At 50.1% G+C, this 22,407-nt stretch overlaps 4 protein-coding genes across 7 annotated transcripts; 2 read left to right on the top strand and 2 right to left on the bottom strand.

The window, feature by feature from the left end:
* LOC110431825 lies at positions 2,149–6,550 on the top strand. Of its 3 annotated transcripts, XM_021451483.1 has the most exons (4): positions 2,149–2,438; positions 2,623–2,987; positions 6,017–6,089; positions 6,182–6,550. In XM_021451483.1, the coding sequence occupies exons 2-3, from the start codon at positions 2,722–2,724 to the stop codon at positions 6,072–6,074; spliced, it is 324 nt and encodes a 107-aa protein (XP_021307158.1). In that variant the 5' UTR covers positions 2,149–2,438; positions 2,623–2,721; the 3' UTR covers positions 6,075–6,089; positions 6,182–6,550. The 3 variants fall into 3 exon arrangements, with proteins under 3 accessions (XP_021307158.1, XP_021307157.1, XP_021307156.1); XM_021451482.1 differs by having other exon boundaries at positions 2,153–2,438; positions 2,576–2,987; positions 6,017–6,550; XM_021451481.1 differs by having other exon boundaries at positions 2,155–2,438; positions 6,017–6,550.
* On the top strand, positions 6,984–8,884 carry LOC8085520 (death domain-associated protein 6). Of its 2 annotated transcripts, none has more exons than XM_021447743.1 (4): positions 6,984–7,206; positions 7,325–7,416; positions 7,513–8,518; positions 8,615–8,884. In XM_021447743.1, the coding sequence occupies exons 1-4, from the start codon at positions 7,114–7,116 to the stop codon at positions 8,636–8,638; spliced, it is 1,215 nt and encodes a 404-aa protein (XP_021303418.1). In that variant the 5' UTR covers positions 6,984–7,113; the 3' UTR covers positions 8,639–8,884. The 2 variants fall into 2 exon arrangements, with proteins under 2 accessions (XP_021303418.1, XP_002468544.1); XM_002468499.2 differs by having other exon boundaries at positions 6,991–7,206; positions 8,605–8,884.
* On the bottom strand, positions 9,099–12,843 carry LOC8085519. Its single transcript, XM_002465849.2, has 5 exons — positions 12,169–12,843; positions 11,135–12,043; positions 10,592–11,053; positions 10,313–10,499; positions 9,099–10,226 (listed from the first exon to the last, which is right to left on the bottom strand). Exons 1-5 carry the CDS (start codon positions 12,769–12,771, stop codon positions 9,241–9,243), a joined length of 3,147 nt encoding a protein of 1,048 aa, XP_002465894.1. The 5' UTR covers positions 12,772–12,843; the 3' UTR covers positions 9,099–9,240.
* LOC8085518 (protein NRT1/ PTR FAMILY 5.2) lies at positions 15,041–20,108 on the bottom strand. The gene is made up of 3 exons (XM_002465848.2): positions 19,722–20,108; positions 19,365–19,582; positions 15,041–16,855 (listed from the first exon to the last, which is right to left on the bottom strand). The coding sequence occupies exons 1-3, from the start codon at positions 19,906–19,908 to the stop codon at positions 15,401–15,403; spliced, it is 1,860 nt and encodes a 619-aa protein (XP_002465893.1). The 5' UTR covers positions 19,909–20,108; the 3' UTR covers positions 15,041–15,400.

Here is a 22,407-nt window from a genome sequence, read left to right as displayed (position 1 = left end):
GACCTCAATCAGGTGACGTTTGAGTCCAGTCATTCCTTCTGGTCGTGGTGGCTACTCCTGCGCAAAACGTTTCCGAAGGGGCTGAGGAAGGCCTTCGACTCTCTCGTCTTCATCGTTGGATGGCACCTCTGGAAAGAGAGGAATTCAAGAACTTTCGACACCAGGCTATCCAGTCCACAGGAGGTATTCTTCACCATCACGGAGGAGGCGTGACTCTGGATCCTCGCCGGCTACAAGCACCTGGGCTGTTTCGCCCCGTTGGCTTCTTCGTCACACAATGTTCCCAGTAATCAAGTCCTGTAATTTTTGGTTTTAGTGTGCTGTGACCCTTGTCTGGGTTACGCCGCTCCTTGGTAATTAGTGGATTACTGCAGACTGTTGTAACCTTGACATTCCCTTTCTGCTTAATGAATCACGTGTCGAGTTGACACGCTCGCGAAAAAAAAGGTTGGTAACAATGACAAGGGTCCATAAGAAGCAACTCACATAAGGTTTTATTATTTGATGATGTGGTTATAGTTATAGATAGCCAAATAGGTGGCACGTCACCTGCCAATTTAAGCATGAGCCCACACGAATAACTTAACATGTGGTGCCACCTAACAGACTCAACCTTAGGCAAGGCATGACCCTAAAAATAGTTAATTGTGCTATGATGGCCCATTAAGCCTGATGGGCCGTGCTAGCCTTGTAGGTCACTATAGTCAAAACAAAAAGGAAAAATCATAAAAAATCCTAGAACTGAAGAACACCATAGATACAATAAATAATCATAAAAAAACCTAGAACTGAAGAACATAACAGATCCATACAAATCATCATGGTGCACAATTAAAAAAATTATTGCAGATCCACGCAAAATCACGTACAAACTACGCTGGTGTGGCGGTGAGGTGGATACATGCGAGAGAGTAAAAAGGGAGGGGTGAACGCATATATGATTCATATATGACGCATTCTGAAAACGCCCTGGATGGAATTTTCTTATTATTTTAATGAAATTGCAAAACACGTGGAAAATTCTGAAAATTGCGATTCTAGCAGATTGTCGAGAGTATCTATTGACCATCCGCATGTATCAGCTAGCTAGCCTATCTCTCTTTTTTTCCCTCTTCAAAATACAATATGCGTGGTACTCATATACGTAAGTACGCAGATTGTCCAGTATCTATTGACCATCCGCATGTATCAGCTAGCTAGCCTATCTTTCCTTTTTCAAAATATAATACATGGGGGTACTTCGTATAGTTGTATACACAATCATATATCTATGAACTCGTACGTTCTCTCTCTATAAGCACATTAGAAGAAGTGTGCCTGCAAATCTTTGGGATATTAACAAAGTAGTCGCATATGTCTCAGTGACTTCTTATTGATGACTTAATAACAATCAGACTAAAAAATGAATTTAGTATAATACTTTCTCTATTCTAAATTATAAGTTATTCTAATTTCTTTAAAAATCAAAAGATCTCAAGTTTGATCAAAACTATATAATAAAATAATAATATTAAAAGAAGAAACCAATGTTATTTCACACAAAGAAAACCGTTGCTGCCCAGTAACCTCATTGCTGGCTAGATGAGCGGGATCCAACCCTCAAATTTAGTTTTGTTAGTCGTCCGAAGTTTGATTTTTGACGCCATCACTAAGGTGGTGGTGACTATGGCTTTTGGTGTCATTGACAATGTGGTGGTGAGTGGCGACCATGATGTATTAGAATTTGGCCTCTCTAGCCTCTTCCTATCTTGATGATGTTTAATCTAGCACCGGTGAAAAAGCAAGTGAGAGTATGGCTACATGGGAGTGCAATACAAACTACAACTTATTTGATTACAAAGTAGTGTTACATCTAGAGGGAAAGAATCATAATTCCTTTTGGGTGCTATACACACTGGATTACATATGATCGCGCTAGAAGTCCTTGAATTTTGAATGGATTTGGACTTAAAAAACAATTAGATTGAACTTAACATGAATCATTTTACCTAAGTTTTGGATTGAACTCTAAATTTCTTATTTTCACCCTGTTAATTAGATTCCTCTATTTTCTAGGGAAATCAGATTTCTCTATCTATCTATACATTGTAACTACGTGGCCCAAAAAAAACGTAGGACATGTGATATCCACAAGCGGCGAACGAGCAAGGCAAAGGAAACTACGCGCGCGGGTTCGGCGCCACCCTCTCCCAAAGGGCCAAAGGCAAGGCCCCCCAACCTGCGTCAACCTGCGTGCCTCTGCCTATACGGTGCTCGCCTGATTCGCTCTCCCGCGATTCCTCCCCCACAAATCCTCCAACCCAACCCACAAAATTCACGCAACCTTGCATCGCCTCGGCTCCAAATTCGCCCCCTTCCATCCACAAATCCCCTCCCCCGCCTCCGATTCCGCGGCGAATTCGGTTAGCTTACTCTCCGAGCTTATCGCCAACCGTGTGGTTAGATTCGATTCCCCGTTAATTTTCGCTTGAACGTTCAACTTTATGGATATTTTCCCCTTATTTCGGATTGATTGTTGTTCGTTGTTTCTCCCTTTCTGAAATCTGGATTGTGCCTTTATCAAATTTGCGATCAGTCCCGACCTCGAGATCCGGCTCAGTTTTCACCCTGCTGTATTCGCAGCGACCACGAGCTGCCAATTTGCGGAGCTCCGAACGCGAGCCGCAGAAGGCGAATCGAATGAATCAAGCTCGCGCGACGGGAAGTTGATGCCACCCGGCGATGGATCGCCGCATCCTCAGGAGCTCGTCGTGCAACGGCAGCGGTAAGAACCCGCCCCCTTCCTCTCCGGCGGCGGTCTCACGGTCTGCGTCCTCCGGGGGCATCGGCTCCAAGGACGTCGACGCTGCGGGCGAGCGCACGGCGCTGCTGCCGCAGCAGCCGCCTGGCGGCATAGCGCGCAAGGGCCGCAAGGGGCCCAAACGCCGGGTGCAGTGGAAAGATAGGCATGGCAGCAGGCTCACCGATGTCAGGGAGTTCCAGCCTAGGTATGTGGAAAACAGGCATCGCCACTCACATTTTATGTGTCCTTTCACAATGCGTTGGTGCAATTGTTATTGATTGATTGATTCTACCTGATAGCAAAATTCCTTTGACACCAAATTATACTATTGAATTAGATGAATTCTCTGTAGTTTTTGCTTGTTGGTGAGGTTGCATTAATTTGCACAAATGGAGTTATAAGGATAGCTATAAGTGTCCCATGGTAACATTTGTTAAGACTATGTCTATAGTGGGAAATGGGAAGAATGATGATCCGACTATTTGTCTGGAGCTGCAGCTTCAACTAGAGTGGTTTCAGTTATTGGAAGGGTATGACGTTAGAAAACATGTTTTGTTGGGGATGTTGTAACCTTCCATTCTCAGCAAGGCTAACGGAATGATTGGGCTTGGGAGCTTTCAATCATCTAATTCAAGTAAGTTGGTTCGGTTACCTTTTTTCTGAAGTAGCTCGGCGATCTGAATAAAAACTGAAAAGTTTTGTCGTTATCGAGACACCGAACACGCTCTAAATGTGAATTTCTTGCCTAATAAAGTTTAGGCAGAGTTTTTACTCAGGTCTAAAGGCATGGTCTCTTCTGTTAATTGCTGGGAGAGGAAGGGAGAGTAAATGTTGAACTCTACTGTGTTTCTAATGAGTCTGGTTTGCATGTTTTTCCCTGTTTGCTTTTGATATACTATTCTGTCGCAATAGAAGCACAAAAGGTGATCATTGCTTTATTCTGAAGTTCAGTTTATGTATTGGTGTTCATCAGTAAACATTTTGTTTTTGCAAAATGTGTCTTAATGATTAAATGACTCAAGCGTTATGATCTGAATACCGTGCTATTTCTGGCTTTCTAGTCAGAGATGATGAGCAGTCGAATTCAATGGCGTCAATCACTTTATTTAATATATATAGGCAGTCTAGATGAACTGAACTTTTGATTTTCTGAACGTTTGTTAATCATTCTTGAGGAGCTGCACATGTCAATTAACAATAGATTGTTGAATTCGTACTCTTTTTATCAACTAATAAATGAACTTCGAGTACTTAGGGGTTAAGATAATTAGTTCAAAAGAAAAGGGATCTAAGACAGCTAATGCTCAATATCTTATTTTCATCATTTTATACTTATGCAGTCAACTGGCCAAGTTGACAAAGTTAAATCTGGTCACATGCATGTACATTACACAACCTCTGTTGCACCTGAAAACTTTGTTTCTATTCTTTTTTTTTTTTTGGAGTGGAGACGTTTAATGCTTTTTATGCCCATGTCTAGCACTTTTCATGGGATCTGAAGCTTTAGTTTGCACTAATGTAATGGTGGGAAAAATTCTGTCTTAGTATGTCTAACAGCCAGCTGGAACTAGATACGATCACATGGCCACCCATTCTGATTCCCATTCTGTTTAGCTGACCCAGTGGAGCAAAGGAATCTGATTACTTGGGGAAAACCTTCAGTGGAAGGATTTCTGTGGAGATCGCTCATACTACTTTATCACTAGTTCCCAATTAGCTTTATTTATCCGAGACACCAAATTGTTTGGACCAGACCAGTAACTCGTTTAGAGCGCAGTTGAGATGAAACTGCACTTCACGTGATAGTGAGTCAATATAACCCTGTATTTTGATGTTCCTATTTAATCCACATAGGAACCCATTAAATTTCAACTACTCTGCAATGGGCCACAGTCTTATATCCAAAGGTGAAATGAGTAGAATTTGGTAAGATATGGAAATAACATGCCAACCTCATGCTACTTTGTTTTATGCCTCATGTTGGTACTGCTGTAGTGTCTAAAGTTCTGAACACATGTGCTTACACAAACCTAGACCTCACACATGCACACCCACTTATCCTCGCCTCCACGCACACATCCAAGACCTACAGACTACACACAAGTCAGGCAGTTGCGTCCCTGGTGTGATTGACAGAACCATCCAAGACTCCGCAAGCTACAAGGCACATCGCAGTCCCTTTGTGGCTCCATGCATAAGAGACAGGATTTACTTGGGCAAGCCCCAGTACAACATCTGTGTCGAGCTACGCTTGAATGCGGGTGGGTGGGTGCTGCAACCAGCCACCCAAGCATCGAGCAATCAGCTTATTTGTGACAATGTCTTGCTACTTGAGGATTTGTTTGTTGGCTTGACCAAAGCTTTGATGCTATGAATAATCTTAGAGGTTTGGTACTATTAACATGCAAGCTAACCTAACTAACAGAACAATTTTTCTAGTGTTATTATCTATGCAGCTGTAGGCTTGTAGCTTTATAGGGCAATAATTAGGTGAGTATCATTTTCTCAGGTCCTGTTCTGACAAAGCTATTGCAGTTTGTCCTTGTTAACATGCATGTTCTGTTTTTACTACATCGCATTTGTTGCACTTTTTAATACTTGGGAACCATCTAAGTTAACAGCTCTATTTTTCTTTAACACTAGGGTCTTAGTAGATTTTGAGATTCATTGAATTCTTTGTTATTATTAATTAGTCATGATGTAATGCAATCAACAATGGTCTTTGTCGGGGCTCGTTGCACTTTTATATTTTCAAACTGAGCATGTTATAGTTACCTTTTTGCAAAAAGTATTAATTTCCCTCTGTTATCTTCCGACTTTGCACTTTTCTCAACAAATATGTTTTCCAACTGAGTATATTATAGTTTCCTAAAACTAATAATTTCCCTCTGTTGTGTATAATATTATTCAATTTATACTAAAACCATATTAGGTATTATGAATATTATTTTAATTAAGAAAAAAAGTTCTCCTTAGGGGTCAGGCATGAGTGTGATGTCATTGAGCCTTCAAGTTGATTATCTTTGTAACAAATCAGATGTATTTGCCAATTGCTACTGCTTTAAAAGCCTCCATGCTATACTTAAATTGCCGTGCTGATCTTGTTTATGTTGGGAGTTTCAGGAGAGTCCTACTGAAGCTTTTTTTTTTAACGAACACTGAAGCTTACTACTTTTAACAAATTATTTTAATATCTTCCTCTAACTATGCTTTTATCTTTTCCATAATTTGCAGTGACTCAAGCGACTCAGAAGATGAATATCTGGATACATGCATATGCTCAATCATGTAAATACATCTTGCACAGGTGGATTCTATCATGTGTATAAAGAGCTGTATCTCAGTATTCCTGTCTTCGGCTTGGCCCTAACAGTACAGTAACAATCATGCATACATAAGTTCATTCCAGCAGACTCCGGCTGTCCTTTGGACGCAAGGAAGCGCATTTTGCAATGATTGCCGAACTGGTGATAAGCAGCGGGTGGATATTTAGCTGGCCTTAACTGGGACTCACATCAAAGACCTAGAAATGATCACTGGATACAGTAGGTAGACATGATTAAAGAAGCCGAGAAAGAATGCCTTTCTTTGGTTTAATTTTGGATACCAACAGCATCCTGAGTTTTTGGCAGAGTAATGATTCATGTGATAATGCAAATGCTAGTAGAACCGAACACTACTAATTCCTATGCATGATTCAGATCGATTTTGTCAATACTATTTGATGTATTAACATGGGATGTTCCTTTTTAATCCTTGCTACCAGCATCCTTTGTTCTACTTATTACCTTAGTGTCCAGATTGCTTTTAAACACTATTAACAAAACGAGATGCGGAATTTCATTTTTTTTTCATCTAAATTTATGCCGCTATGCCTGTATATCATTTATTTTGAGATGTGCTGGGGGCCGTAATAAAGATGGTAAAAGTATCTTTTGCACTTGCATGACCGAACAAGTAGACACTGTTGCTAGACGTGGTCGACCCAGGCCGGTTGAGCGGTTGTTTAGTGGTCCACGCATGACCACGGGCCACATAGAGTCGGCCCATATTAGCCCAGCTGCCCTCGGATTCCTTTCTGGAGGGAGCCTCTCTCACACGGGTTCCATTCGTCCAACGGTCACTTGCCAGCTGGGTCAACTTGACCGTTACCAGTCGTGGCTCGTGGCGCTTCTCCTTTTCCCCCAACGGCTTCATTCCCCACCACCACCGCTTGCGTTTTCCTCCCCTTCCCGCTCCCCCAAATGCCGCCTCCTCATCACTAATCACCATTGCCCCGCGCCCACCTCCCACTCGCTCTCTACTGCCTCTCGCCGTCGCCACGGTTCGCGATGGGCTGCTTCCTTGGCTGCTTCGGGGGGGCCAAGGAGCGCCGCCGCCGCCGCAAGCGGTCGCCGTCACAGTCCCCCAACGGCCGCGCCCGGGTAACCGACTCGACCCGCTTTCCTGCTTTGTTTAGTTTCTCCCGTTCCTCGATCGATTTCTAGGGTTAGATGGATCGGATCGCCTGATCGAATCTGTGTGTGATGGATGTGGGATCAGGCCGTGCCGCGGGTTTCGCCGAAGAAGGTTGATCTGGATGGGGAGGCCGCCTCCGCCGCCGCGCCGCTCTTAGCGACGCTCCTCGAGCTGAGGTTCGTGGGTGGATCGCTGCAGTTTCCATCTGCGAGATGAGCCGCCGCTCTTGTAGTCTTGTCGTTTTCATCTGGCGTGTGCTGTGCTTTGTTCAGGGACTCCACGGACGACATGTGCCTGGCCGTCGTGAAGAAGAAGGTGACGTTCGATCCCAACGTCACCACCTTCGAGGCCGCCCCGATCCCTGAGGACGACGGCGAGGGAGCCGATCCGGAGGATGGTGAGGATAGCAGGGAGAAAGGATGGATGTTGACGCCGGATTGCGCCAAGTCCGAGGCCTTCCCCTTGAACCACAGGTACAGCAACTGCGCTGGCATTGAGAGCGACAGCGACTACGAGGACGCCGAGGAGGACGAGTTTGAAGACTACGACGACGACGACGACGAGGAGGAGGAGGAAGGGGAAGACGGGCTCGACGAGTGCGCGATCGACGACGACGACGACGAGCACGGCCTCCTTGGCATCGGCCGCAGCGAGGAGGACGCGTGCGAGTCGCTCTTCCTGCTTCCGTTCGGCAAGACGTCCAAGGATTCCGGAGGCCAGGTAGCGGCGCCCGTCGTGCCCCCGGCAGAGTCCCCCTCGGTGCTCAGCTCCGTGGAGAACCTCAACCTCACCCGCTGGAAGGAATCCAAGCCCCGCGCTGCCGCCGCGCCCAAGTCCTCGGACAAGGAGAACGTCACTGTGGGGCAGGAGAACCGGATGGCCCTCCTCGCCGAGCCACCAGCGGCGGCCAAGAGGAAGGAGGAGAGGCCGGCGGTGTCGGACTACAGCTACACCCCCAGAACGCCGAGCAAGCAGGAGGCCTCCGTGGACGCCAGCCTCTCCACGTGGCTCGGTTCCTCGGGGACGCCCGAGAGCAACTCGGTCCGGTCCTACTCGCCGATCAGCCGTGAGGAGCGGCCGATCCTTGGGGCCCTCACCGTGGAGGACATCAAGATATCGTCGGCCAACTCAACGCCGAGGAGGTCGAGGTCCCCGAGCCCGAGCCCGGATGACATGCCGATCCTGGGGACGGTGGGGGCTTACTGGAACTGCAGTGCCAAGGAGGCTGATCCGGTCACAAGAGGAGGGTTTATGAGGACCAGAACCAGATTTGGCCAGGTGAGCTTTGTCTCAGTAATCTGACTGTTGATGTAGTCCTTGTTTGCTCTTCCAAGTATAATCTTCTGATGGTAAATCACGTGCAGAATTTTGCAGGATAAAATGGTGGATTGCTACTGAATAGTGAACACCTCCTGCTAGGAGGAGACAGAGAGTGCCGAGCTGGGTGGAAATGCAAAGTTACAGAGTTTGTGAGAATTCGAGATTGTGAAACCAGTTTACATTTCTGTGATCCATATTCTTTCATATGTTTGTAAACATTACATTGTCATCCATATTCTAGTATGGTGTTTTTTGTGGCACTGTCAATATGATGTGTTATTTCAATACTATTCTTTTGTCAACATGATCAAATGTATTTGTGCATGTTTCTCCTTCCTGAATTGCAGTCACAGTAAACTTTAACCTGTAGAGGCATTGCTGTCTGAACTGACAATTGATTTGGAGCTACCTTAATACTAGAATATTTTGTACCACTGCCAACATCTGCAATACCAAAAACACTTAAAATTTCAACACTCAGACAAATTCTCCTCCCTCGACCTTCATTCCTGCAACTCAAACTACAGTCTGCAAATGATTCAAGCGTATTTGTTTTCAGATACTTGTTATAAATTAATACACATACACCCATGTTAATGTTAATAGTATATGCAAAATGAAGTCTGCAACACACACAATAGCCGCAACGATAAAAAACACTGCGAGCGCCTAGTCAGCAGTTACCGCCTCTTGGGAAGTTGAAATGTGCGCTTCAGGAAGTGGTTGGCGACATCGTCGTCGCGATGGCACACCACGCGCAGGATGGTGTTTGGGTCACGGCGGCTCCACCGCCTGGTCGTCGGCGGCATCGGTAGGCGCTGCCTGTCGGAGATGGCCTCGGTGCACTCGTACGCCGCGATGCCAAACTCCTCCACGAGCTGCTCCGCCGGCTGCGCCATGAGCGCGACGACGCCTTCCGCGGCCCGGGCCTCGGCCTCGACCACGTCTTCCGACACGAGCCCCTCGCCGCGGGTGCAGAAGGCTCGCTTCAGACTCCGGAAGTCCTCTTCGATCATCGCGTGGTCCTCCATGGTGAAGCTCCTGTCGTTGCCACCGGCAAGCAGGACGATCAGGAACCCCTGGAACGAGGCCTTCATCACCTCCCGGACGGCCACCGGCTGCGCGCGGTCGACGAGGATGGAGACGAGCAGCGACAGGTTCTGCTTCAGCGCGCGAAGCGCGGGGCGGATGCGGGCGTCGGCGACGCCGCCGACGTAGAGGCCGCCGTAGAAGGAGTGGTGCGAGTCCAAGAAGATGAGGCGGTACGCGGCGACCTCGGCGACATGGACGATGGCCGACTGCGCCGCGGCGCGGGCACGGTCGAAGTGGCTGGACGACTGCGGCGCGAGGTGGCTGGACGACGGCGGCGAGGTGCACCCGCCGTGCGAGAAGAAGGAGAGGGATTTGTCGAGCGCCTGGATGTGGCTGAGCAGGTAGTGGAGGGTGTTGAGCCGGATGTAGAGGCGCTGCGTGCCGCGGCTGGTGGACTGGCGCGGGTTGTTGCCGCCCGAGACGGACGCGCTCTGGCTGTGGTGGACGCGGCCGCGTGGGCTCGTCCCGGGGTCTCGGCACGGCGTCGCCGCCTTCTTCCAGAGCCTGATGATCTTCGAGTCCTGGTTGCACCTAGTCAGCGGAGGCAGCGACGGGATGTAGCTCTGCTTGGTGCCTGTTTGTTTGTTTGGTGAGCATTACACACGGTGGTGGGAAAAAGCATGTGAAACGATGGTCGAGATCGTCACTTCGTCAGCATACCACAAGACGCGAGGAAGGTGATGTACTCCTGAAAGATGGCACCCAAGCCGTCGGCGACGTTCTGAACCATGTCGTCCCTCGCGTTCACTGGGATCCCGAAGAACTCGTCGACGGTCGCCTTGGCCAGCTTCATCAGCTCCACCGCAGATCGCGCATACGGCTCGCCTTTGGACTTTGGTATCCAACTCTACACGACATGAGTGAATACACCGTGAAGATTTGGTCCAAGATATGGAATCGAATCCACTGGACACGCATGCGTTGGTGATGGGCAGAGACCTCAGTGTCTTTGGCCCTCAGGAGGCACTCCCTGGCAATCCTGAGCCTCTCCTCGATCCAGGTCCTGAGGAAGCGCGCCACGAGGGACTCCACTTCGTAGGGGACGACCTCTCTGACCAGCGCCCGGCCGCCGTCGTCACTGTCCGCCACGTCTTCGACCATCATCGGCACCAGGGCCTTCTCGAGCCTGCCCGCCGCGTGCAGCACGTGCACGAGCTCGTTGGTCAGGCACGTGGCCTTGGCCACGTACTGCTTCAGCACGACGCCGTAGCAGCTGTGGAGGGTGACCACGGCGGCCGCGCCCGGGAACGGGTGCCACCGCCTCAGCACCGGGCTGAAGTTGTCCAGCTCGAACTGAGCCAGCTGCTCCGTGTCCTGGGCGAGCCGTGCCACGATCTCGCTGGGGTCGTCGTCGCGTTGGATGATCATGCTGTTTCCTTGCCCAAGCTCGTTCTCCAGCGTCTGTGGTTGAATCCATCAAATTACACAGAGGAATTCTCAACGTCTAGGCACAGCATTATTGAAAATTGTGGCCACGCTAACCTTGGTGAATGCATTTCTCATGGAGCACCTCACGTAGTGATCCACACGGTTGCCAGCGAAGCTCCCGATGCCGTCGCCTTCGTGCTCGGAGTCTGCTATAGTGATGCCCAAACCAGGCACACTCTCTGCGATGATCTTGCTCGTGGAAAGTACCAGCGACAGGGCACTCACCATTGCCCCAGTGCTGGTGGCAGCCATGCCCTTCCCGTACCATTCATGGTAGTCAAGCAATCGTTTCTCCGACCAATCATGTATCGCGCCGAGAACGCTGGAGAGCACCCGGGCGTACACCGGGTCACGGTCCTCCTGCTTGGCGTCGGTTGCCACGTCACCGAGCACCGTGAGCGCGGCGCCGGCGAGGTCCGGCTCGATCTGCCCGGTGGCCACGTACTGCTGGAAGAGGACCCAGGCGAAGCACGCGTTGTGGATCATCTTGTCGATCCCCAGCGTCGTCCATGTCCGCCTCATGAGCTCTAGGAGCTCATCCACCTCGTCGAGCACAACGGTTTCCTCCTTGAGGTCAAAGATGGCCTGGAGCAGAGAGACGTAGAGGATCACGTTGAGAGGGTACCCGTCGGCCCAGTGGCAGGCCTCGCCTGGGGGGCCGGTGCCGGGAGCGGAGCGCCAGGCGAGGGCGAGCACGGAGTCGGAGAGGGCGCGCATGGTGTCGGAGGCCTTGCCGGTGTCGATGGCGCGCGCGTCGGCGGCCTGCGTGATCTCCCGGAACCGGAGCACGGAGGCGTTGAGGCGGTCCAGCGGGAGGGACGGGTGGTGGATGAGGCCCGCCTCCAGGAGCTTGAGCTGCCGGCGCTGCCACTGGTGGTGCTCGCCGCCGTCGGCGAAGTCGGCCACCTTCAGCTGCCGGAGCAGCTCGAGCGGCAGGATGATCGTGTCCGCCTTCTTCCCCACCTGCAACGTTAACCTGTCATCAATTCTTAACCTTTTAAGCGTGCATGCATGCCGATGCGATGGACGCGCATCAATGGAGGCGCCTGAACCATGCAGAGGGTGTGGACGGACGGACGGTGACGGACCTGGCCGACGAGGGTGCGCATGAGCGTCTTGCGCAGGCGGGCGTCGCTCTGCTCCGGGACCCGCATCTGCTGCCGCATGATCTCGGCCGAGGTCATCGGGCGCCTTGTCTTCCCCGGCGACCCGGGCGCCTGGTCCCTGTCCCTCGCCGAGCGCATCCGGCCAGGCGACCCCGGCGCGGACGACGAGTTCATGCTGCTCCGCACGGTGGGCTGCGACGACCGCCGCGCCTTGAGCCCCAGCGCCCTCTTCACCCTGCTGCTGACGACATTCATCCCCGTGCCGCCTCTCGGGCCGGACCCGATCGTCGGCGACCCGCCGTCTCCCCCGCCGCCGTCCCCGCCCGACTGGTAATAGTTCAGCCCGGCGCCGCCTCCTCCCTTTCCCCCGGCCGCGCGGCACGACATGAAGAAGACCTCGTACGCGGCCTCCCGGAGCTCGGCACGGGAGAGGCCATCGACGTTCCCGAATGGGCACTCAACGGTTTCCGCGGCGACGGCGGTGGAGCCGAGGCTGCGCACGTCGAGGTCGGCGATGGTTGTCTCGGAGGAGCGCGCGAAGGAGGAGGCGGACCGTGAGCGGTGGTGGTGCTGGAGGCGCCCCATGTCGTCCTCGTCCTGTTCCCCCGTCCGATCGAGCAGCAGCGCGTGCTGGCCTCTTTCGGCCTCACGAGAGGCCGGGGGGGGGGGGACGCCAGGAAAGGGAGGGGGGATTCCCGCGGGCGGCTGGCATATGGCCGTGGCCGTTTGGCGCGCCGCCGTTCCTGGTAAACATGACAGCTGGACCTTCTTGGGAGGGAGTTTTTTTTTAAAAAAAATGGGTTTACCAAAAAGGGCCTGTTCGGTTCGACAGACAAGGGCCGGTGGGCCAGGAAGCCCATCCGAGGATAGTAAGCGCGGTCCAACAAGAACGTGGCTCGTGTGGCTGCAGCCCAACTCTTGCGTTTGATTTGTTTTGCGCTAATGGGCTCCAAAATACCAGTTGGGCTAATGGTCTTCGGAAGTGGCCAGATTCTAGCTTTTACAGGTGATTTCCTTCCTCAATGGATCGAAACTCCAGATTGGTCCGCGGGCCACGGGAAGAGCTCAGCCACTGAGGTAAAGACAAGTGATTCTTACACCTTTTCACTGAGCTCTTGACACATGTACGCTAGTAGTACATGACTAATTGCTCTTCTCTTCTGCCGTTTCCACTAGTTACAGAACTGAAGTAATGAACCATTAAAAGTTGATCAATCAAAGGAGCACAAGTCCTCAGTGGTCAATGGTCAGTAGTCAGCATTGTAGTGCTGGTCCGGATTCAGCAAACCACTCAATAATGTGATGAACTGAATGTCTGAATGAATGCACTGAGCAAGGCCAGCCCACAAGCTTCGGCTCCGTAGCGTAGCTGAAGTCGCCACTCGCCAGCCATCATACTCCTAGAGTCCAAGTAAGTCAGCTCGCTTCATTCTCAGTCCAAGAAAACACTGTTGACTGTCGACAGCCTCGACGGCATGATTAACACGCTTCCCTGTTCAAAGGAGTAAGGACTCTAACCGTGGTGGGACTGAAAATGTAGTGCCGCGATCATCACGGTGTTCTTCAATTTGTCGTGGATGTAATGCTTCCAGTATACTGACAACGAGGGTTTTTTTTTCTCTATGAGCTGCTGCCTGCTGGGCTCAGTAATGGTAGCTCGTTGCAGCTGTACTCATCGCACGTGCCATTGTCCTTGTATGGACTTTTTGTTTGGCTCTCATGGATATACTTTCTTTTCGTTTGCTGTCTTCTGTATGAGCTTTCGGAAGCCGTAGCTTTCAACCATGGATAACGACAGGGATACCATCGTTTGCTTCACTGTCATGGACGACTCATGGGTGGTGCCATGGATGGAGTGCATTTCTGCTGTGACCACGGAATTTTCTTGGAGCTCAGAACCAGTCGGATTTTCGGGGAGTTTTGGTGCTAGTACCGGTAACATCGACGGTCTTGTCGATGCACTCTTGTCAGTATTTTCTTCAGTCCAACTACGCACTTGCCTCTCACTCTCTGCAGACGACTGGGGCTACTTGCAGAGCCTGTGATTATCCTCAGCTCACTGATCTGTTTTCAATACTACTGCTACTACTAGTTCCTATCCGTGCCTCGCTGTAGATAACTACTGAGGAGAAGACTTTGGAGGATTCGAATCGCTGACGAACTTTTCTGCGCCGCATTGATCGATGAGGTATCGATGCATGACGACACCATCACGTCACAAATCGACCAGTTCATGTCTATGTACACCGATACATCAAGAATGGTATCCTAGCCGTTTATGATAACTTCTCATCAATACGACGATACGCTTTGATACTTCCGCGTATCGGGAATTATCAAAAAAAGAAGTACTAAAAAATTAAAAGATTTAATTCCCGATACTTCAAGTTGCCACTAATCACATTGGATAGGCTTGAATTTGAGGTTATGATATGTGAACACGAAGAGAAACTTCTCAAACATAGAGACTGAAGAGATATTTTGGATAAAACGATCCCTTATTTAGCTTATGTTGAGCATTCATGTTTGGTCTTGTGGTAATGTTGAACTTGAGTCAATGTTGTGTACTTGTGTCACTCATGTGGCTTGTTAAATTTGAACTGTTTACCTTATTCTGTGACATATTAAGGCCTTGTTTGGATGTAGTCGTATTCACATCAATCCACATATGTTGAGGTGGATTGGAGTGGAACTTGAACTAAATTCCACTCCCATCCACACCAACACACATGGATTGAAGTAAATACGACAACATCCAAACAAGGCCTAAGTTGTTTATTCTGGGGATTTTAGAAAATTATCTTATTTTCAGAAAATCCACGGATCGATATCTACTTTTTGTGTGAACAAAGGATTAAAAGCCTTAACACCTGTATTTGTTTTGCCCTGTGTATTCACTAGTAGTACATCACTACATCAGTGAGACAGTGACCATTGACTGCATATGTTACTCCTTTCTGCAAGAAATCTTTTGGTGTTCTTTCTCCTCATTTTTTCCTGTGAAGTGAGGCGGGCTTCGTCAGGGCTTCTGGCCGATCCGATGCCATCACACAACCACTACTAATGGGTGTAAATCCTGTGCTTTTTTACAAGGGAAGTGATATAGGAGCTGCAAAGTGGTTTCTACGCTTCACAGCGCGATACACAAAACACGTGGATATGAATGGCTGCTCTTCTTCGCCTTCACAGCGCAGGCACCACAGAGCTAGTGTCGTCAACCCAGTGGCTCTGCCTGAAGCTTGGCTTTCTCGGTCTCCAGGCCGATGACAATGTCGATGGTGTCGGTGGACTCGGCCTTGTACCTGTACATGGTGCTGAGCACGAGGAAGGCGGCGAAGTTGACGCCGCCGAGCACGGTGAGGAAGGCGTAGTAGTAGTCGAGGTTGGAGTCGTTGATGTTGTTTTTCACCCAGGCATTGCCGCGCTTTCTTGTGATGCGCGTCACCGTGGACAGCAGCAAGCTGCTGAGGAAGTTGCCGATGCCGTACGCCGTGAGGGACATGGCGGTGCCCAGGCTCTTCATGCCCTCCGGCGCCTGGTCGTAGAAGAACTCGAGCTTGCCCACCACAAGGAACGCGTCGGCGAGGCCCATCAGCACGAACTGCGGCAGCAGCACGAAGATGGAGAGCCCCAGCTGGTCCTCCGTCGCGACCAGGCCGTGGCTCCGGGCGTACGCCAGCCTCCGGCTCTCGATCACCGACGCCACCGCCATGGTCACCACCTGCAGCGCCAAGCCCGTGCCCATCCGTTTCAGGAGCGTGATCCCGCGCGGGTTCCCGGTGTACCGCCGGACGGCCTTCACGAACACCCGGTCGTACACCACGACGGACACGAGCATGGTCAGCGTCACGAACACGCCCAGGCTCGCCGGCGGGATCTCGAAGTGCGGGCCCATGTGCCGGTCCATCGTCGTGCCCTGCTTCACGAACAGGGTGTTGGTCTGCGCGATGAGCGTGCACGGCACGAACATCGCCACCAGGAGTGGCATCAGCTTCAGGATCTGCTTCGTCTCCTCCACCTGGGTCACCGTGCACAGGCTCCACGTCGGCGCCGCCGATCCGCCGCCGTCCTTGTCGTCGTTCACGGGCACGGCGGCCTTGTTGAGGAACCTCATGGCGTTGGTGGAGTCCATCCTGAACCTGCGCTTCCTCGTGTACTCCTCGAGGTCCAGCTCGTGCAGCTCCTTGGCGTCGGCCGGGACCGGGACGCTCCATTTCAAGAGCGCGGCGGCGATGACCCTGCCCATGCTCGTGAACGCGCTGCCCTGCGGCACCTTGTGCCGGTACAGCCTGGTGCCGGCGAGGAAGATGATGATGGAGACCAAGAGGCCCAGAGTGGGGATGCCGTAGCCGATGGGCCAGCTGACGTTGTCCTGCAGGTAGACGAGGACGCTGGAGGAGAAGAGGATGCCCAGGAAGATGGTGAACATCCACCAGTTGAAGAAGGAGAGCTTGTGCATCTTCTCCCGCGGGTCGAACTCGTCGAACTGGTCCGCCCCGATGGTGGAGATGTTGGGCTTGGTGCCGCCGTTGCCGAAGGCTACGATGTAGAGACCTCCGAAGTAGACACCGACCTGCAGCGCCGAGGCCTTCGGGCACACTTTGGCGGCGTCGCACGGCGGCGGTTTCAGCGCCGGCAGGGAGACGGACAGCACCAGCAACACCATCCCCTGTATTAGATGGTGATTGTTCCAGAACTTTAGCTTAACATTTCATGTCAAAATATATTTACAAGTAAAATTGTGGAAGATGCATGAGACAACATTGTTGATGACGCGATTTGTAGTTTGCTTGCTTGTTGAAGTATTATATATGTGGAATTGTCAGATTCCGGTGAGGACGGCATGACTCATGAGGTTGCTAAACAAGGCCCATCTAAGTGGAAAAGATAATTACAAGATTGGCCTACAAATGATTAATCGGTACGTCATAAGAAAACTAGAAAGTGAAGGTGTCATCGTTCCAAACTACCTAAATTTTGAAGAAAAGCTCAGCTTGGGCCACAGACCTACTCGTAACAAGATTTGAGAGAAAGGCGGTCCTTGTCATGAATTCATTGCTAACCCAATGGTTCAACCCGAAGGGAATCTAGGTTGGACTTAAGTTGATAGCTATCTGTAACCTCCCTCTCGAGTAGGCTACAAGACGCAGTGTCTTTTTTTGTGATGGTGCCCTCGCGGATTGAACTGTACTGATCCGTCCGTCTAAATACAGACTCTCTCCTATAATACAAAGATACGTAGCTCTCTTGCATATTAAAAAAGAAAGAGAAACAAAAATCTTACTGTAATACAGACTTCAAAAATTCCAAATGACTGACAATACCAATGCTAGCTGCGACTACTCCCTGTTCGGCTAGGCATAAAAGTAATTGATGTTAATACTTATTTGTTATGAAAAGAATAATACTGACTCGTCGTAAAATTGTCGCACGGGCCGACCGGCCCGCCCACGGTCGCTCGTGCATCGACTGTGGTGACATGAACATCTGAACACTTCACACGTGCACCTAGTACCGCACGATGGTTGCAGTTGCAGTTGCACTGTCGTACTGACACCGGTTTAGCCCGGCCAGGCAGCGTCCAAGCAAAGCGAAGCCCCTACCGCTTCACTGAACCTCACAGTACTGTAGCTGAAAAGCAGGACGACACACAACACCCATAGAAATGTCCTGCTTACATTACACTACTCAGCAATGCTCGCTATGTCTTAAACCCTTTCGTGTACAGTGCTAATCACTGTGGAATCAGAGATAAGTTTACTACAGTGTGGTGCGTTATCACTGAGCTTACCATGAAATGGATGTGTGGCACTGTGGCCAGAGCTATCATGTGTCAGAATCTAGTCGCACGCTAGGCTAGGTTGGTCATGCACGCGATTTGCAATCATGCAACGAATCAAAAAGGTTCAACGGATAGTTGCTTTGGCCACGGGCATCTAAAGATTCAAATGTAACGGAGAATTTAAAAAAAAATACGTTTTGGATGGAAGTAAACAAGGCCCTACAAGGGTCCGGTTTGCGACCTGACGAGTGACGACCATACGTCGGTCCAAGCCTCATCAGGTTGGGACCTGCAGCATGACGGAGGTGCCTGGTTGAACTGAATCTGTGGCATCCAGCCAAGTCACAGGAAGAAGGAAGAGGATAGCATCGTGTATACGGCGCTATGACGTCGTGCGTATTGTTCCTATCCTAGTAGTACTAGGAGCCGGCCGGCCGTTGGACGAGGGGACAAGAGGGAGGGATTGGAGATATCGAGTCTCTTGGCTCGAAGCCATAGCTGAAATATTTCTTATTTTGTCATGAGAAAAAAATATTGTTAGAAATCTGATAGATTCGTCGTCGATCCATCTGTGGATGCTCTATTTTTGGTTATTGCATTGAACTACTGAAGAATACAGGCAGCCTAGATGAGTACGATGGCCTCACCTCACCTTCTCTTGCAAGTTGCAACATTTTCTACTTGCATAGTTCCATTTTGGCGGGGACTTGAGTCAGTACTGCCTGCTTGCAATTGCAATCATATGAAATTTAGGCAGACCGCAGCTCTTCCTATGAAATTTGTCTTAAGCGCCTGTGCTATACTGTATTGTTCTTCTATCTTTTTAATTTTCTGAAAAAAAAAGAGAAACAGTTTCACAGTTCCATTTTGTTGAGTCGGACCACGTATGAGCAGGCAAGGCACGCGTATTGTGCCCGTGGTGGAGCCATTCTGCTCTTGTATCATCAGTCAAAACTCTGTGGACGCTTTTTGGTACGTGTGTCGGTCCAGCTCGCTCGCTCGCTCTCGGCAAGATGAGCCTTGCCAGCATGGGATGGGATAGAGCTTTTTTTGGCTCATTCTTGCTGGCGAGAGGAATCCTGTAAAGCGCGGAAAACGAGGTAGCAACTAGCAAGCAAGACAACCAAACCAAACCAACCAAACGTCGGCAAACCAAGCCATGGCCATGGCCAAGGACTCCAAATCGAACACGCGCGGCACCCTCGGTTAGTTTCTTTCAGTTTTCAGCACATGGTATGCTCAATTTGCTCGACCGATTAGCGCAAGTTTTTTTTGGTAACGCAAGCAAGGACGACGACAGGAGCAACAGCTGATGATCAGCTAGAGGGGGTGAGAGTTATGTATTTACTGCTAGCTAAGCTAGCTAGGGATAGGAGCAACGACGACAGGTACGTACCAGGAAGTAGATGGCGGAGCCGATGACGAAGGTCCAGTAGCGTCCGAGGTAGGCGTCGGCGACGTAGGCGCCGAGGAGCGGCGTGAGGAAGACGGTGCCGGACCAGTTGGTGACGTTGTTGGAGGCCTCCACGGTGCCCTGGTGGAGCTTCTCCGTCAGGTAGATGAACAGGTTCGACGCGATCCCGTAGTAGGCCATCCGCTCGAACAGCTCGTACACTGCAGGCACCAGCAGTGAGCAGCATATCATTTCATTCATTCACGGCCAGCAGGCTGCAGGGCCAAGGGCCAAGGCCAAGAGTAAACAGGAAACACAGCTAGACACCGCACGGGCACGGCAGCAGGGAAGCCGGCGTACCGACGATGAAGGAGCAGGCGGTCCAGCCGCCGCGCTGGGAGCGGAGCACGGGGTTGCCGCGCAGGTCCACGGACCCGTCCTGCGCGTACTCCGCCGCGCCATGCTGCGGCTTCTCCATGGCCAAGCTCCCATGGTGGGCACCGGCACCGGCAGCAGCAGCCTCCTCGTCCCTGGCTCCGGCACCCATCGGCACTACACGGCAGAGACAGCTAGGAGAGTAACTTCTCGCTGCTGGTGGGTCGCACTCTCTCACCCGCCGTAGTCCCCGGCCGGCCTCAATGGTCGCTCCCGGCCCGGTCCCGGGGGACCTGCATTTATAGACGCCAAATGTTGGTTTAGGCCATGGTAAATACTACGCTGCACTGCACGTCGCTTGCGCTGGAGTCGTCCCCACCACGTTTACTAGGTAGTCGATCTGGGGATCACGACAAGTTTCACGGGGCACCTTCTACAGTCGCGCGCGGGGCGGTACCATCAGTATCAGCACGGAGGAGCTAGCTAGCGTCGGTCCAAGTTGAATATTGGTGGCTGCGCCAAACGAGCGCGGTACCTCTTCACGGCCGTTGTTTGACACCATGTTGCTGCTCAATACGTGCGTGGGTCCTTCGCAAGGAGAGAAACTGCAGGGTCTTTGGCGCCAACCCTTCGTCGGCCAGGGAAGTGGTAACGACGATCGTCAAAGGAAGGGGAACAGTGGGCATTTGCTGGGTACGCGCCCATGACGGCCGTTCATCTCGTTTGGTCCCACAGTGTGGTCGGTCTATAATTTTTTTTTCTCGAAAGATCTGTTATCGGCTTTCATTAATCAGAGCGAAATTGAAGTACAACATGATTACATTAAGGAGCTTACGGTGGCACAAGCTGCGCCCGCTCCAGCCACCCTTTTTTGCTCGGTGTTTAGAACTGAACCCCTCGCCACCCCGACTAATGTTACAGACAGATTACATACTAGGGTTGGGAGCAACTACACTACGTACAGCCTGTTGATCAGAACCATCGCTCTGCGTTGGTCGGTCTATAATAGAACAACAAAACTGTATCGCTAGCTAGGCTTGTTCTTTGGGCGGCATTCGAGGCTTCTAGCTAAGTTTGCAGTCTTCGTTTGTGGTTGCGAACTACTTTTCTCTTAATGAAAAACTGGTGATGCCCCCGGTCGCGAAAAAAAATGGAAGCTGAAGAGATCGAGCTAGCGGTCAGGTGGTCACTGAGATTTTTTAAACTCATAGAGCTTTATAGACCATCAGCTCCAGGCAAATCGTCACAGAACAATTCGGTTACAAAGCTTGGTGAGAACACATCCCCTTCAACAGGAGGGATAGCTACACAATGATTGACCAAACAATCAGTCACTCTATTACAGGTTCTAGGGTAGGTTAAAATTGAACGGGATACAAAGTTGTTTGACATCATTATCCGAAATTTGTCTAAATAAAGCATCTTCTAGGTTGTTATCTAAGCTCTCCGAGATGTTAGCGTCTTACCTAGATTTGAAGCATCCGTTTCCAGTTGAACCCTAGTCATCCCAACTTGTGCTACTCTGCTTTGGCCCTGGAAGGCAGCCATAGCTTCCGCATCCAGTGCACTTTGTCGCTCTTTGGATGAAACATGCCCTAATATCTAGCACAACACCAGTAGTGGCGTAGCCAAATTTTGTAGCTACGGTGGTCCATTGTTTACTTCTTTTTAACCGTTATAAATTTAATATATCAGTAGGTAAGTATATATAAAGTGAAATTATGAAAAAAAAAGATACATGAGTTCATAAAATATGATGAATATAGTTTTCTTAACATAAAATTAAAATATTATATACCCATAATAGTTGAAGAAAAATATATCACTACTTCTTGTAAGACTCGCGCCTTTTATTAGCCATGAAAGTGTTGATGATCTCATCTTCACTCAATTATAAGAGGATATCCTGCCTGATACAAATCACTAGAAAATCATCCAGAAGGCTACCATCCATCTTATTTCTAAACTTATTCTTCATAATAGTTGATGTGTGATGCATTAGTCTCTAACTTTAGGGAGAGATTGAGAGAAAAACAAATTAAAACATGACTAAGCAAACATGCTAATTGAATGAAGATTTTGAGGTGTACTGTAGAGGGATGCAGACATGACTAAACGAACATGCTAATTGAATGAAGATTTTGCGACATACTGTAGATGGCTATAGTGCTTCTCGATGTCCGGCGCCTACCGCCGGCCTGCCGTCACCACTTTGTATACTATACGAATCACAATACAACGAGGGATACGAATGGGCACAAGCCAACCACAGGGAACTGTCACACTTGCATGCATGATCCCTAACGCGAAAGGTTGCAGACGCTTCGACGTATTTGCTGCCAATGATTTGTATTTTCCTATACCTATAGGTCTTGGACGGAACAAACGCATGGTGGTCCGTGGACCACCCGGACCACCATCAGGCTCCCCTCGTGAACACCGGTATTGTCTCTTGCCACATAACCCCAACCTCCCTTCTTCGTCAACAGCCGAGAACATCGCATCAACATTCAGTTTATAAAGATCTTCATGTGGGAGCTTCCATTTTGGTTGCACAGCTTGGGCCCGGGTCTTGTTTGGGCTATTCAATTTTGCAAACTCATTCTAATGATATTGTATTGCATTACACACCTCCCCAACACATAGCACACTTTCTCTCATAGTTGCTTTT

Source organism: Sorghum bicolor, chromosome 1 (genome assembly GCF_000003195.3).
Source record: "Sorghum bicolor cultivar BTx623 chromosome 1, Sorghum_bicolor_NCBIv3, whole genome shotgun sequence".
NCBI classification, from domain to species: Eukaryota; Viridiplantae; Streptophyta; class Magnoliopsida; order Poales; family Poaceae; genus Sorghum; species Sorghum bicolor.
Note: the sequence above shows the minus strand (reverse complement) of the source record. Positions and strands in the feature narration are given on the sequence as shown.